At 40.6% G+C, this 17,696-nt stretch overlaps 1 protein-coding gene across 3 annotated transcripts in view; it reads left to right on the forward strand.

Annotated features, from left to right (window-relative positions):
- unc5db (unc-5 netrin receptor Db) overlaps nucleotides 1-17,696 on the forward strand; it is a 328,306-nt gene that overhangs the window by 289,728 nt on the left and 20,882 nt on the right. For all 3 annotated transcript variants that reach the window (XM_085787638.1, XM_085787639.1, XM_085787640.1), the window contains one exon: nucleotides 17,268-17,492. In XM_085787638.1, the coding sequence (XP_085643764.1) occupies nucleotides 17,268-17,492 (225 nt within the window). The remainder of the gene's footprint in view (nucleotides 1-17,267; nucleotides 17,493-17,696) is intronic.

The raw sequence follows: 17,696 nt of genomic DNA on the forward strand, positions 1-17,696 counted from the left end.
AATTTAAAGCTTTGTCTAAAAAATGAAAGAGGCATAGTAACGGGCAAATTCCACTGGATGCGGAACGGCTCATTCAGCACAGAGCAGCTTGTGCAGGACAGGAAATTGTGTACAAAATACAATACAAAACACTCAGTTAATTTTCTAAATAAAATACACTGTGTTTACGGCGGATCAGACACCATTTCAAGCCGTTGACACCATGAACGAGGAGATACTGATTGTAAAATCACAAAATAGACAGATCAACAGGTCAGCACCGAGTTGTTGCAAGCGAACAGGAGATCAGGATGTTTACGACGCTACACGCCGGTGCTCATGGGAAATGGGGTCTTTCTTCAGGCAAAACACTAGCCTACTGCTTTGGTCCACTGGCGCCGCCAAACTCAACCAAAACTGAAAGTTCTTTAGTATTGCTTTGAAAAGAATCTCCAAGGCACTCTCTGAAAAGCCTTTATTCCTATGGCTTCCTATGGCTTGGTCATCTTTAGCCTTTAAAAACGCCTACGCGTTTTGGCCTACAAGCCTTCGTCAGGGAGTCAAACTGACTAATTTTCCTATCCAAAGAGCAGCTCTAGGAAACCTCTAGGAGTCCCAGAAGCGCTCCTTTACAGACATTTTGAGAGGTCTCGATAGGCCTGAAAATTAAGGCCTGAGTCATTATAGGGATGTATTTTTAGCCTGAATCAGCTCGCCCAGTCGTGGAGTTGATTATGTTCTCACTGCAATCGAACGGCTCCAGGGCTTGAATGGAAACGAGCCGAGACCCTTCTATTGTAAGTGAACTCGGCCTGCTTCTATTATTCCACATCAAAGCCTGATTGCTGTGTTCACATACGACCAAACAAACCGATATTTGGGGTTAAACTCTCCCTGTTTTGAAACAACTGCTCCAAATGAGCCAAGTCTGAATGCACCCTAAATGTCAACAGGAATGAGGGGCGGCGTAAATCCACAGAGGTCAACAGATTCTGTAAACACATGAAAAGACTTCTCAAAGTTTCAAAATAAAAGTGTCTGTACCGCGGAGGTCCCTCTGTAATCTTGCCATCCAATATTGCTCCGTTGAAGTTTGGAATCACTGTACCGTGTCCACTAGTGACAGGAGCTGATTTGTATGTGAATCAGTGTTTAAATGAGAACATTTTCCACCCACTGACCACCTGTCTTGTTCAGATGAAATACAATAGTTAGATCAAGTAATTACATGCGACCTCTACACATAAAAAAATGTTGATGTCTACACACAGCTGCAACATCTGGACTACCACACCGGGTGGAAAAGGCAACAAAAGAAAGAGAAGAAACATTTCATTATAACTCAAATAAAAGTTAGTGTTATAATGATACCTGCCTGCTTCCTCTTAAAGCCAGTATGGTTTATCTTAACAATGGCACAAATGACTGTATTGTGTGAAAGGGGTCACTCATAGCAACAAAGTCACTCGTAATGATCCGGCTTGTTTTTTGAGACCCTGGCCTGTGAGTTTCTCACCAGATCAGCTTGTTTCCGGTGGCAACAGGCAGCTTGTTTGAGTGAAGCAGCTCAAACACTGAGCAGCTCAGCACCAACCCGCAGACTGATGCAGACAAACAAACAAAAATGTTGACCAGATATACAGTATGTTCTGTTGCTTTACAGTATTTTTGCTCAATAAGCATTTGCAGTAATTTAGCTCTTAAAATAGTGATTTATATTTCATCATATTGTATAGATCTGAAAGCCATCTATAGTGGCATGCACTTTTGCAAAAAGTCTGTTAATTTGAACAGTTCAGCAAGTGGAAGAAGAAATGATCTCCGAAAGACATAAAGTAACAGATGACACATTATATTTTGAACAATATAAAGTATATAAACTTCTTTTTTTTTCATGTTACATTTTCAAAATGACAGAACAGTAAAAGGACCTGCAGCAAAGGTTTAGCCACCCTACATTGTTAGTAGCTAGTAGCCCCCCCCCCCCCCCCCCCCCCCCGTTGGAAACTATCACAGCATGTAAACAATAAATATCTTGTCTGATACCTTGGTCAAAAAAAAACAAAGACCTCAAGTCTCCTGGGTTTCCCATTCTTTTGCAGGTTGCTGCTTTGTTTCCCCTTTTCACTCTAGAAAACAAAAGCAATACACTGATATTGATTAAAATATTGCAAAAGAGTGTTTCATGTTCAACTATGCCTTTTGGAGATCATTTCATCTTCCACTTGCTGAACTGTTCACATTAACAGAAATGTTGACCAAACTTGTGCATGCCAGTGTATGGGCTGTAAGTGGATATAATGGTGAGCGTATATTTGGTGCTTCTTTTATTTTGAAGTTCTACAAGTGTGTCCAAGTGTTTCCCATCTTCAGCTAGACTACATTTTGTTGGTCACATTACATTTCTCATAAGTCGTCTAATGTTGTGATTTGTGCCATTCCTTCACCGTGGAGCTGCATCATCATCATAATGACAATTCACCAAGGAACAAGTGCGTCTGGCTTTTAAATGGAATGGAATATGATTGGTTAATTGCATGTTATGGCCAAAATGCTCCCCTGATCGATTAATAGAGTAAAACCCTGTTGAACCATGACCCAGGAGCAGCCGCTGTTTGTCCACTGTTAGAATAGCAAAAGTGACATGGACACTCCCTGAATGCACCGTGCTCTCTGGACTGGAGGAATAAGACCCTGGAGGTCATTTACTATCACGGTTGGTTGGAGTAAACAACCAGATGGTTGATGATGATCTGAAGGTCATAACCCCCTCCAGCCCCCACTCCCACCGCCACCCCCTACTGCCTCTTCTCCCGTTCTAAAGAGTAGCCGGATGTCACTCAGCTCAGTAAAGTGAGTCTTGTTAAAGTCGTATTCCCTGACATGAGATGCCATGCGTTCTCTGGCCTTTTGTCTGTGCTTTATGTGGTAAAAGATCCAGTTAGTCTGCGTGAAATGTGACCGGTGAATTACGTGTGAGCCATAAAAGAGCGTTGGGGGGGCTTTGTGTGGTGAGCTGATTGATCCGGCATTATGTCCTCTGTGCGTCCAGAGGGTGACATAAGGCCACATGAAGGTAACACCGGCGGCCCGGCGGGAGGAAAATAAAGAAACAATTACAGCATGTAATGGGCAGGAAGAGGCATGGCTGCTGTCAGTCAGAGGGGGAGGATGAGAGGAGGGACCCCCGTTAGATGAGGCAGGTATCGATTAGTGGATCAGGAAAGACACGGCGCAGTGAATTTAGACACGAGGCAATCAGCGGGAGAATGCTGGAGATTGTTTCTGTGCTGACAACAGTGGTGTCGTTAGGCCTATTTTATAAGGGGGCTGAAGTCTCTCTAAAATATTCTCAACCCCCCACCCCCAAATAATTAAGTGTTTTTTTTTTGTTTTAAAAAATGTGTGAAATGCATACTGTAGCCTATGGATGATCTCTATGCACACAAGCACCAATCCTAACATGTAGCATACCAAAAATGACAGGGAGGAACTCAGCTAAAAGCCCATACCAAACATTGCCACCAGAACAAAACACAATACAAACCCTAGGCAGTGCATGTCTGCTTTTGTGCTTCTGCTAATGTTACCACTTCAAGCTAACCACACAGACAGGCTGTCATAAGCTCCGCGAACTAGCTGCCAAAGAGTAGTAAGAACTAGAAAAAGCATTTCCAAGAATGGAAATGGTGTGAATGCAATGCTGAATGAGCTGAAGAAAGAAAGAAAGAAAGAAAGAAAGAAAGAAAGAAAGAAAGAAAGAAACAAACAAACAAACAAACAAACAAACAAACAAACAAACAAACAAAGAAAGAAAGAAAGAAAGAAAGAAAGAAAGAAAGAAAGAAAGAAAGAAACAAACAAACAAACAAACAAACAAACAAAGAAGTAAAAAGACATAAATGGAGTGAAAGAAAGAAAGAAAGAAAAACAAAGGAAGAGAAAAGGAGTAGAAAGAAAGAAAGAAAGAAACAAACAATCAAGCAAACAAAGAAGTAAAAAGACAGAAATGGAGTGAAAGAAAGAAAGAATAGATAGATCAGAGGGGTTAAAAAATAGGGAGGGGTACAGATAGATAGATAGATAGATAGATAGATAGATAGATAGATAGATAGATAGATAGATAGATAGATAGATAGATAGATAGATAGATAGATAGATAGATAGATAGATCAGAGGGGTTAAAAAATAGGGAGGGGTATAGATAGATAGATAGATAGATAGATAGATAGATAGATAGATAGATAGATAGATAGATAGATAGATAGATAGATAGATAGATAGATAGATAGATAGATAGATAGATAGATAGATAGATAGATCAGAGGGGTTAAAAAATAGGGAGGGGTATAGATAGATAGATAGATAGATAGATAGATAGATAGATAGATAGATAGATAGATAGATAGATAGATAGATAGATAGATAGATAGATAGATAGATAGATAGATAGATAGATAGATCAGAGGGGTTAACAAATAGGGAGGGGTATAGATAGATAGATAGATAGATAGATAGATAGATAGATAGATAGATAGATAGATAGATAGATAGATAGATAGATAGATAGATAGATAGATAGATCCTATGTCCTAGGCTCCACCTGGAATTACACTACTATTTATAGAGGTGGAAAGGTTAAATGTCTGAACTGAAATTCATGAGAAAAATATAAATTGTTGGAGATGTTTACATCAAAAGTATAAAATAATTGAGAGGCTGATGAATTTGAGCTGAAAACCTGTGTGTGTGTCTGGGTGTGTGAGTCTGACGGTCTCTCTGCCTGCGTGTACATGTGCAGAAAGTAAAACTGTTGATAAGCGCCACAGAACTCCTCTCTCCCTAATGATCTGATTGATTACACCTGTGTGGCAGCCTGCCCTCAGAAGTTACCATGGCGACTACCATGCTTACATTTTACTGTGTGGAACAGTGTTGTGTTGTGTCTGTTTGTCTGTTTGTGTATGTGTGCATGTGTGACTGTGTGTGAGTGTCTGTGTGTGTCTGTCTGTGTGAGTGTGATGCCTGTGTTTGTGCGTGGACATCCTCTGTCAGTCTGGTTTATCATGTGTGTGTGTGGGGCTGTGTTTAAAAACATCTTAACGAGCGGCCAGGCTGCACCTGCACTGTTCTATTAATAGACATGATAACGAGCTGGCCCCAACAGCTGGACCAACTGCACACAGCGCAGAGCAGAGCAGAGAGATTTGAGCTCTGTGCAGCTTCCCAAAACAGCCCAGAAAAAGAGAACCGTACCTCTGATCAGAATGTGGTCCTGACCATCGGGGCAAGGAGACCTTCCTGAGCGAGCCAATGTGCATTAAATGTTTGTAGGGCAAAAACTTTTCTTGCCGTCGCAAGGTAGAAAAGGGGGGCATTTCTGTTTTTCTAAAAAAATCAGCTCCTACTTTTATATTGAAGTGGATGAGCCACTGGAGCGGGTCTAGCTGGACAATTAAGCTCATTGAGACAATTCTGTAAGTCTGTCTGCTGTTTTGAGCACATCAGATGAGACACGACAAGTGTGGCTACAAACCGGTGAGGAAATCATGTGTCTAGAGTTTAATTTGTGGCCGTGCTGGCAATTTATCCAGAAAAAATCCTGAATGTTTTTTCGATCCCTCTCACTCTAACGATGATGTCACTCACTCTAAGCCCTGCTCGTTAAGCGCAATACACAACCATTATAAAGTTGGATTTTGTCGAAAATTTTAATGATTTTAAAACAGCCAAATACCTAAAAACTGTTGAAGATATCAATAAGCTGAGTAATATGTGAATAGATTAAAAGTTCGTCTACAGTTTAAAAGTCAAATGGAGTCTGTGGGAGAAAGTATGCTGACGTTTTAGAGGTTCAAAGTAGTAAGAAAATTTTAAAAGTTTGAAGATGTTTTCAATGCATTCCTATGGGAAAAAATTAGCAGAAAAAGTTAAATATTTTAAAAAGTATAAATAGTTAAAAAGAGAAAAGTAATGCCGATAAAGTTCAAAAAAAGCTGCACGTTTTGATATATGAATTGTTGAAATCGCACAAAGTATGAAGGACTAGTTTAAAACCGTAGAAAGGCGGAAAGTAGTAAGAAGAAAAATAAAGAAAATGGCCGAACCGAATAACAATAGTGTGAATGCCTTTTGCATTCACACTAATAAGTGTCACAAAATATGCGTCCAAAAAAGTGCGTCTTACCCTTGTTGTTTTGTGGTCAAAGTTCAAAAGTAGATTTAACTCTCAATAATGCATTTTTTTTGTTTTGTTTGTTTTTTTAAGGCAGAGATGAAAATTTTTCATTTTCTACGGTTGCAATTTCACAGGTCTTAGCTTTCATTTAAAAAAAAAAAAACAGACTGAAATATAACTACAAATCTAATGGTTGCCTAAAATCTCTGCACATTACTGTGTCTTTGTTAAATCTGTCCAAAAAAGTTAAAAAGCAATTTCTTTGTGAGCTGTTAGTGAAATTTTGTGCTACATCCGCTCACATCCGGTGCAGCTCCTGGGGACTAAGCCCCCCCGTCCTTAAAACCTTAGTGACGCCCCTGGCTGACAACAACTGTCCGCGCGCACGCCCAACGCAGCACCGATGACCAAGCAGCGGCATTTCTCGTTAGCCTCTTTTCAGTTCCTTTGCAACAGGATACATTGTGTTTTCTCAGCTTTTTATGTATCTGTGTTTTCATTCCAGCTGTGTCAGCCTTTTTTTTTTTTTTTTTCCCGGGAAGGAGATTGCTTTTACTGGTCTGGATGAAGTCCCAAGAGCTTAATCCCAAACCTAAAGGCATAACAAGCCCCAAACTCTGTTATCACTTTGCATTATTTGGCGGCGTATTTGAGCAGGAACTGGAATCATGATAACAAGACAAGTAGTGGGCCTGAATAATGAAGAGAATATTCAGCCAGGCGGTAATGGAAATGTAAATCTGACGTAAAGTTTTGGCAAGCCGAGCATGGGTCAGAATAATGAATAGTGCAGGTTTGCCCCTGGCTGTTGTGGTGGTTGTCAGAGCTTAAAAGAGCTTGTTATTTAAAGGAAGACCAGTCAGATTTGCCTGCTCTCTACATTGTGTGCTTTTGTCCTGAATAATGTTTTTCTAAGCGCCGGAGACGGCTGCTGTAAAGAATATGCAAGAACAGCTTCTGTGGGCTCCGCTTTCTTACCTCGAGCAAAGATGCAAAATAATGGAAGCTTTGGATTTCGGCGCCTATGAAGATCAGAACCAAGTCAAAAGTCCCTGAGTCTTAGATGCAGTTTTAGTATTCATTTCATTGATTATTTTTCAAGAAGTCATTTAGTTTGCAATGTTGCTGCTGGTATTCATAGAATCAAATTATTATTCTAAATTTAATCTGAGTCTAATTTCCGTCACTGACATGTTTTTTTTTTCATATAATTATTATTATTATTATCCAATTTTCTTTTTTTAAATATATATTCCAGGCTTGGTGAGGCTTCAGTGTCTGATAATGTGCTGATATTAGTGAGTGAACATTCAGCTGGTTGACTGTCACATTAACCCTGGAGCTCACTCGTCCTTTTTGATTGCACCGTGAAGGACAGACAAGTGACAGCGACCTTAATGTGACATCCACACCCTCTATGTTCCACTAGTTTATCTTCATATGAGTGTGTGTTGGGTGTTTTCTTAGTCTCTCTCTGCTGTGTTCTTTCTTGCTGCCTCCTCTCTAATCCTCAGTGGATTTTAGATGCAGATAATGAATAAATCAGTTTCCTCCAAGATCACACAGCAATATGATTAGACAGAGACAACATGCTACAGGTTGTTAGATGCTTCTTATTAATGGCAGAGCAGGTTGAACAACATGAACTCTGAGCAGGAGATACTTTGGGGTAATATAGGAGGCTGTAAGTAATCCCAGCGCATGCAAGTTGTTTTGCATCAATGAAGTTAGTTTACAATTTAGAATTCCCTTTTACTGTCAAGCACAATGGAATTTAGATGCAACTCTCCCTAATAAGTTAAAAGTAATTTATAATAAAAGTAATATAAAAAGAACTACATATACGTAGGTAATATAAACATATACTGTAGATGTAGTGCAAATCTACTAATCAAGTAATTCCAGGTACATGTGATTTCACATGTATGTACTTCTATTTTGTGTCATTTTGTTGGACATGGTGCTGTTCATCAAACAAAGGTTTGATTTAGTTTTAGTCTCATGATCTGAATCTGATCTGAATTTAACACCAAAAACACTTCTCATCTTAGTTCAAATATTATCAATTTATTTCTAGTAATGATGCTCTGTTATTCTGGATATTCCCCAAGATCTTAGCTTCTGTAGTAGCACATCATAAATGTTCAAATTATTGTTTCTGGTGACGGTACAGCTGTATAGTGGTGATGATTGTCACTTCACCGTAAGAAAACTCTGGTTCCAAACCTAGTGGGTGGTACACTATGCGGTCTCTGTGTGGAGTTCACATGCTCTCTTTGTGCCTGTGTGGGTTTTCTCCACATACTCCAGCTTCCTCCCACGGACATGCATTGTGAATGGTTGTATGTGCCAGCATGTCAGCCTTGTAATAGACCTTCCTTGGCCAGGGTCAGCTGGGACTGGCTAATGAATGAACCAGCAAAGCACACATGAAACTACTAATTAGAATCCAACTCACCTATTGATATCAACTCCTCCTCAAAGTCACAATCACAGCATAATGTTCCCTTAAAACCACATGAACTTCACATGTGATTCACATCTGCAAAATTTTGCACATGGGAATCATGTTATTTACACATGGGAAACATGTGGTTTGGGCCCAATTTTATGTGATCACATGTGAATTCCCATGTGAACCCATTTCCCACATGTGGTAACATGTTTTACACATGTGCTCTACATGGTAACACATGTGGAAAATGGGTTCATATGGGAATTCACATGTGATCACATAAAATTGGGCCCAAACCACATGTTTCCCATGCGCAAATAACATGATTCCCATGTGCCATACTTTTCATTTGTTCATGTGTTTTTTTCTGTAAGGGTTGGTACCAAACATGTATACATTGTGTAATATGTTGACTCACAAGAAGATTTGCAATCTTGCATTGTTACTAGGTAACCATAGTCCATTTGAGCTGCTTTTAAGGCATATAACGAGGCCAAAGTACCACAGCGCTCCTTTTTTTCTTTCTTTTTCTTGACACAGAGCTCCTCCCTGTACATAATGGAGAAGACACGAGCTCCTTTATCTTACTTCTTTATCTTACATCACATCGAAATCTTATAAATCTTTAATAAGGTTTGTTCATTCTTCCCCAGTTTGCCCAGTTTCATAATCTCTCTCTGAGATGCCGCCCGATGCTCCCGCAGATTAGAAACCATGTCAACTCTCTTCAGGGCGTTCAGTCAGAGATTAAAGAGCTCTGCAGGCGTCTTTGTTAGCTCACAGAGATGTCACTGCTCTCTGTCAGTACGTATTTCTTCTTCTACGTTTGTGCGATCAGTTCAGGCCCATGTTTACCTAACCTTGCCCTTTATAAGCATTGTAGGTTTGCTATTGTGCCACAAAAAGGAGAAAAAAAGAAAAGAAAAGTCTTATCAGTGTAAGAGGGCAATTTCTCAATGTGTGCAAGTGTTATGAATGAGGAATGGGAGTGGTGGTGAATGAATACAAAATTCATGTTGCTTTGAGATTTCCGTCCAATATTAAAAAGGCATAGAGAAGCTTGGAGCATCGTGGCTTTAAAATAATGACTTACCATTGAGGTCTAACCTAAAGAGAGAGAGGAGAGGGTTTGTAGAATGTATAATACCAGCAAGTACACATTGCCATTAAAATACCTTTATCTCAGCTGTCATTAGGGTACGTGCCACTGCAGAAGAGTCATGGTATCATATTATTCAACAGCGTGCTGCTCTGTGTTAAACAGCGCTTACGAGGACGCAGAGAGCATAAGTACACGATGCATAAACATGAAGTATTTACAAAGGGAGTTCCACCTCCGGAAATGAATGTGGGGGAATAAAATGGCAACATTTCTCACTTTATGTTGCATCTCCCTGAACAGTACTATGGTTTTATTTTAAAACACAAGCTGAGGAACTGTGTTCTCCAACTGGATCCAGTGTGTGTGTGTGTGTGTGTGTGTTTTGTTTTGTTTTTTTGGCACCATAGTATATAAATGTATTTGTCCTCATGAATTGTAATACAGTTCTGGTCCGGCGCCAAGCTGCCGAGGGTAATTTATCACTCACTGAGCTGGAACATTGTTCTAAGTGCATTTACATAGTGGTGTTACTTCCTTTAAGCATTTTAGAATAAGATTTGTGTTCTTTTATATTACTGTCACTGTCAAAACAGACCAAATTCACTGACATGTTTCTCAATACTTTTCAACATGTAGAGTATAAAGGAATGTTCAATAACAACTCAAACAGTATTCTGACCAGTTCAGTTACTTCTAACATTGGAACTTACATTTGAACTACTTTATTGTCCATTAAACTTACATAAAATGAAAATTTGTCTCCAGAAATGTCGTGAAACTTTATTTTTTTTAGTTTATTTGAAAAGGGACAGTGCACAACATTGTAAAAACTAATGTAAATGTACCCAAGTTAGCTAAGAGGTTAATTTTTATTAGTCCCTCTGCCTGATGTTAAAGGGAATCCAAAATACAGTGACAATAAAATACTGCATGTGGAAAAGGTAACACATTATATACACAATTGAAAGACAATAACAACACATCCACTATTGCATCATGAATTCCATTGATGTGATGCCCTAAAGGAAAAGACAGCCTGACTGAAGGTGAATTTTCTTAAGGGAATTGTGCAGATCTTCTGCTGACAGCAGATCTGCAGTTTCTGAAACCAGATAACCCATATAACACACATATAACCCAGATGACATTATGCATCCATTCATCTTCTGTACCGCTTATCCTCGGGTCCCGGGGGAGCTGGAGCGTATCTCAGCTGACTTTAGGACGAGACGCAGGGGGAAACCCTAGACAGGTTACCAGTCAATCACAGGGCTACCATGTACAGACAGACAGCCATTCATACAACCTGTCACACCTATGGGCAAATTAGAGTGGACAATTAACCTAAACTTCATGTCTTTGGTCTGTGGGAGGAAGCTGGAGGACCCGAAAAGAACCCAGACACGGGGAGAACATGCAAAAGGGCTGGTGGTGCAGTGGTTAGGCAAGGCAATTTTATTTGTATAGCCTGTTTTTACAAACAAAGGGCTTTACATGGCATCATAACAACATCCTCTGCCCTTAGACCCTCACATCCACTAAGGAAAAACTCCATGGAAAACCCTTTTAACAGGGACAAATTTGAGAAACCTCAGGGTGAGCAACAGAGGAGGGATCCCTCACCCAGGACGGACAGACGTGCAATAGATGTTGTATACAGACAAGAAAACAGTTTATAACACATAATGTTGGAAACATGGAAATGTTAACAAGAGCTGATGGAGGCAGCTTCTGGTGGGAGGAAAGGCAGGGAGAGCAGGCCAGCTTTAGCCTTGTAAACCAGCCTCTCCTGGAAATGCATTTCATTTCATTTGGGAGAATCTGGCCTCATTGCCCCTGTAAGCGTATGGGATGGGCGGGAGCTGGGCGGGAGTAGTAGCGTTGACAGAAAACCCCATTCAGCCAATCAGCGTTTCAAAATAAGTGACGGTTGGAAGAACAGCGAAAACGTCTTTTCCTTCAAGAAACTCAACAAGTGCCAACTCTTGCTCTTGTTTAATTGCTGTAATGGATGGTATTTCAGTAAAAACTTCCCTTGTTGCTGTTTTTAGGCTGCTGATAGCTCCACCATGTTTGTTGTGGTAAGAGTCGCGCAGTGTAGTGACGCTATCATCCGGGGCTTTGCACCAGTCTGTCCCTGATTGGCCAACGTGCTGTGTCAATCACAGAAATCTGAGCGGCGACGCTGATTGGCTCGGCCTTCTGAGGCTTTCAATAAATGGGAGGACTGGCTGGCAGACTGGTTCATGGGAAGGGAGGGCAGGCCGGTATAACAGCAGGGGGAAGGGGGCGATGCAGGCGGCAGTTGGTGCAGGGAGATGGAACTCCGGTGGATCTGTGGAAACACAGAGAGAGTGCGAAAGACCAAGGCCAAACTACAAAGTGCAACAGATAATGTTGCGTGACAGCAAGAAGGTTCTGACGTTATAATACATCAAACTAAATGAGTATAACAGACTGTAACTTCAGTCCAGTTTCTAAGATGGAGGTAAAGATTGACTAAAACCTGGGTAGAAGTCCAGGAGTTGATATTGTTTGTGGCCATCTTTCCAGCCGTGTTGATGATTTGTGCCAGTTTGTCCTTTTGTTTGACCGAGAGGTTAAACAAAAGACTAAACTCTATGGTGTTTTGCAGTAGAGTTGAAGGAGGAGGCATGGAGGGGTTTGGCATTGAGTGAAAGCGACCTGGAAACAACAGGAAGTTAGTTAGTGTGGTTTGGCTTCCTGCCTCAGCAGTAGGAGCAGCAGTGGCAGTGACACAGAGCTCATGGAGGATATAAAGACACTTAAAACCCCTCAGTGCCTGAAAAACCACAATTTGAGTCAGAACTCAACCTCCCAATTCTCTGAGTCACAACTCAGTGGAGTAATGAGTGAATCAACATCCACAGATCTGCTTAGAAATCACTGGAAAGTGAGCCTGTCAAGGAAACATGGTCGTAGACACACTTAGCACCTCAGTCAGATCCAGGCTCAGTCTGTTGTGACCAGAATCAGAGACTAGCAGCTTTATAAGGCTCATTAGCATGGTTTGCATCTTTTATTTGTTTATAGGTCTACATGTTATCTTGTAACTGATAGTAGCTTACAAAGGGTTAGTGGTTACTCTCCGTCTCTGTACTGCAACTTAGGTCTCAGGTTTATTCAGCCCTGCCCCTTCATTCCCATAAATTGACAGGATTGGTTTCTTAGATTTGTGACATATGAAACCCCAAATGGTTCACTGCAACTCATGGTGGAAACACTCACTCACACTCTTTTTTTTACTCTTCATATACTGTATTCTCAAATAAAAGCTTAGTCTGAAATAGCCGCTAATACTGGGTCGGCATAAGATGTTTAAAGCTGTACAAAAAAGAAAATTGAATTTGAGCCCACTGTGGTTCTTAACATTAGTGTAATAACTCATCTATCAGACGATGTAGCCCAAACTTTGTGCAAAACTCTATTTTCGAGTAAATCCGGGATGAAAGTGTGGTATTTTTTTTTCGCATTGGATAATGCAGGCACACGAATTATGCGTCACGTTGCTCACGATTCATCAGCCACTGATAGTGGATCCGTCATCCGTCAATCCAACGTCTGAGACACACACACACACACACACACACCGAGCTCGGTCTCGCCCCAACATTGAATATCCCACCCGCTCGATAACGACCAATCAAATTTGTTTTCCTTACTCGGTTAACCTCTTGTGGCAACTCGTGGAAACTCGGTGCGACAAACAGGACAAACGGCCATTTCTGAACACCTTTAAAATGAAATAAAAGCCTGTCCCATAGAGACACCTGTCTCAAATAAGCTGGGTCAGTTCGGCAGTTGAAGCAAATAAAACCCTGTGCTTCTATTTGACAATTTACAGTATCTTACTTTGTATTACAGTTTTTCTCAATTGCTAAAACACTAAACCCTGTTGTCTGAACCAAATTCTCAGTTGCCTGAACCCACTGATTGAATCAGTCACTCTTTTGGCAAAACCATCAGCACTTTTCACCTGTTTAGACTCATCTTACCAACACATTTTCATTGTGATGCACCTGTGTTGCAAAATGCTGAGCACAGGTGGCAAAAGTCAAACACAAGTAAAGCACAAGTTTCACCGGTTGAACACAACAACTCAAAATTGATAACACTTGTGTCCAATGATGTGAGGGCACATATACTGTTAGCCAGTTCAGGATGAAGTCCTGTGGCCTGACCCAGTACAGAGAAATTACGCTGTGGCTGAGTTGTGCACTTCTCATTTCTATATTTTTGTACTTTATTTTTACGTAGGCTTACTGTATACAAGTGCTAAATGCACAAGATTTCTGTTTGTCTTTGTACTGTACAAGTGCTACGTGTAAATGCACAAGATTTCTGTTTTTTGTACTCCTTTTTTTTTTACTATGTACAAGTGCTAAATGCACAGGTTTTTTGTTTTGCAACATGCATTTAGCTACAGTGAACGATAAACATTTATTTCTACAGCTTCATGTGCTGAGCATTGTGTTTTCTATTTTTCTATGTAGTGTTTAGTGGCTGCTCAGTGGTGTTTTTAATTTTGATTGACTCGGGGCACGATTTGGCAACAAAGTTCAGTTTTGGGCACAGATTGAACTGTTTTGAGGTGAAAGTTTGGTTTTGCAAGAAGAGTCTGAGGTTTTGTGAATGTAGCTTGAAAATTGGGGTTTGTGTTCACAGTTTAGAGAAAATGAGAGAAGCTTTCGAGAAATGTGTCTTAGCAATCGAGAAAAACTGTAAAAGCATTATGGATTAATTCATGAGAGATGCAGGTTGATTGTTGATTGATTGTCATCAGAGGAGGTCTTTAAAACAGCTGACTGACTGAAGTAAACTCAGCCACACAGGCAACATTGTTTTAGTATTGGTTTGGATTTTATTAAAAAAAATATAAAAGAAATGTAGTTGAGAAAACAAACTCACCACAAGCTAATTTAGCAGCTCTGGATCAGCTAATGGGCCGTGTGGTCAACAGTGGTTAAGTGGCTGAAGCTGCAGCAGTTGAGCGGAGACGAGGAGCCGCAATGGCCACCGCTAATGTGACTTTTATTTGCCGCGTTTACCACTTAACTCGTGATTATTTGCGAGGGAATAAATATTTTCTTCTCGGGCCATGTTTCTGCACGCTGCGTGGTCTCACACCTCCTCATTAAATTGAATAATCACATGTATTTCACGGCTTGCGTCTCCTAGCTCGGATGGGGGGGCCGCAGCATACTGTGTGTCAATAATGTGAGACTGGAGTCGCAGAAACATATTTGAAGGTGAATTTGTGGCACTTTGCCTCCTCCTGAATGATCTAATGCAGGAGATTAGATTCAAACTAATCTTTACTCATCAGGTTTTACTGGAACTGGTGAATTGGTTGTGGATGACGGTGAGCTGAGAGTAAACAAACATTATTTGTTTTAGCTGACTCACTCGTGGATGGTTGGATCTTTTATATAGTTCCTTCACTTCTGAGAGATGCATCATGGTTTGTTCACTGCTCAGTGCTGATGAGCGCTGGTATTACCTTGTGGCTTATATGTAATGTGACAATATTAGAGTTATTTATTTAGGTTTTTATTATTATTTAAAATTCTATTTCATTGGTAACACAGTATTTATTGCATGACAGAGATGAAGGCTGATTACAGGGGCTCTGCTGACAATTTATTTGCCAAGAGCTCCACCAGACTCTGGTGGAGACCTCTGACCTTGGGTGTAATAGAACTTCTGATAGACTGTTTCAATCTCTGATGTTTGGAGGAAAGGAAAGGAAAGGAAAGGAAACCAAGGGAAAGGAAAGAAAAGAAAAGAAATACTGTACATATTCCTTCATTCCAGTTGGAATGAATTTCCTGTTTCCCAGCTGCCGGTGCCGTCTCATAAATAAAACACTGTATCGTTGGTAATGACTATTTTGTGTTGTGCGGTGCACTAACACCATCACTCATGTAGGAAATGTTTTTTTCATGTTCTCAGGAGACTTCTTACAAGCTGTGTGGATTTTGCTTTGTGATTTAAACATGTGTTATGTTTCCTACAGCAGTGTAACACAACATAGTCCATATTACATTCACATATTACACTGCTGAACTAAACTTCATTTGCATGGGTTCCTATGATATCTGTGCAGTTCTGGACGTGGACGTTCAGCTCCGCTACAGACTAACTGTGTGTGCTGTGTTGGTCCTCATAGCTGAAGGGTCTTTGTGTGTAATATAAAGGCATTTCTCATTATTGGAGGTTGCTCATCTGATTTTGATTATATTTTTATCAGCAAAAGAATCATGAAAGACACACAATCACATATAAAAATAGGTGATAAACTGTTGGTTGTATTGAAGTGGTACCGACAAATAGTAAAGTAAATACATTTCCTCAGACAAGTCATGACAGTGATGATTGTCAGGTAGAATTAATTTATGAGCTTCAAAGTCTCAGAGATGAGTGTGAATGATCTTGTGGTGTTGTCATTAACCCTGAACATGTGAAAAGAGGACAAATGTACAAAATAAAAAGAAAGAAAATATGTTAGTGATAGAGTGAGTTTGATGAAGTCTGTTTGGTTCCTTTGTGTTTACATTGTCACTGTTGTGCAGACGGCCACTATGTTTCTTTGTAAAAGTGTCTGCTGGAAATGTTGTGTGCATACACTTCATTTTCCATAGTAAACAGTATTGTGGCAAACCAAGATTACACTGTCAGCGAATTTCTTGAAATCCATAATCAACCAAAACATATTAAAGGGATAGTTCAACATTTAGGCAAACTGACCCTCCAAAACGCTGTCGTGGACAAGCTGTGACCAGCACATTCATCACGAGTTGTTTTTGAGGCTAATGCCGAAAAACTTCCCCCGACGGGAACACGCATCAGCATGAATTTACCTTCAAAACAACTCTGTCTCGTAATGTTCATTATCTCATAGCGTGGTGAATGTGCAGGTCACAACTTGTCCACCAGAGCGTTTTGGAGTTGTTGGATTGTGTATTTGATGAGTTTGATGAGGGAAACCAAGAAATTCCATTAGCCTCTGTAGCATAGCTCTGAGCAGCTCACGACTCTGCTCCACCGTTAATAAAATAGAAAATAGCTAATAAAAATAGCTTGCACCGACAATTAAAGGTAACAAACCTACTGCTATGACTATAGGGATTATGCCAATGGGCCAATTTGCCAAAATGTTGAACTATTCCTTTAAGCATCTTCTAAAGTGATGCTAGGCTCATGTTGGTAGGAGTGTGGTCTGAGCCAAAACAGTGAAACAGTCTTCAAACAAAATGTGTAATCACACAGACTTCCACTTCCTGGTGTTTACATTGGCTCTCAGTGCCGTGGAAATGAACCTGCAGCTTTGGCATAATGAGCTAAACACAGACATCAAGTCTATTTAAAGGAACCTTAATGTTTTTACACCTGCTGACAGAAGACTAGGTGTTGCGGTGTATTAAAGAGAAGATGTGTGGACATGCACTTCATTCCACAGTGGTGTCTTACCATTACGCATTCAACAGGATCGACAGCTTGTACCAATCCCCTGCTTCTGTTCTTCATTGCAGGAAGTGATGTCAGTGGAGGAGGAGTCCACTTCCTGTTACTGCCTGATGGACTCATCGAGCTGCCACCTGCTCCTGGACCAGCCCGGCTCGTACGCCCTGGTGGGCGAGCCCCTGACGCAGGCTGCCGTCAAGAGGCTGAAGCTGGCCGTGTTCGGGAGCATGGAGGGCTCCATCAACTACAGCCTGCGGGTGTACTGTGTGGACGACACGCCGCACGCCTTTCAGGTGGGGAATCATAGTTGTTGTTGGTTTTTTTTATCCTTTTTATGGTTGAGTTATGATTATTTCCAGCTGCTCAGTGTTTCAGGACCTTCAGCGTTTATTCATAAAGTCCATGTGATGTGACCAGTAGTAAATGCATGTAGTTTGGCTCCCTGGGCTGAGTCTGGAGTCTGACTGCTATTTCACAGGGCAAAGCTAATTTAATGC

This window comes from Trachurus japonicus, chromosome 9 (genome assembly GCF_045865225.1).
Source record: "Trachurus japonicus isolate A0001 chromosome 9, Traja_1.0".
In the NCBI taxonomy this organism is placed as follows: domain Eukaryota; kingdom Metazoa; phylum Chordata; class Actinopteri; order Carangiformes; family Carangidae; genus Trachurus; species Trachurus japonicus.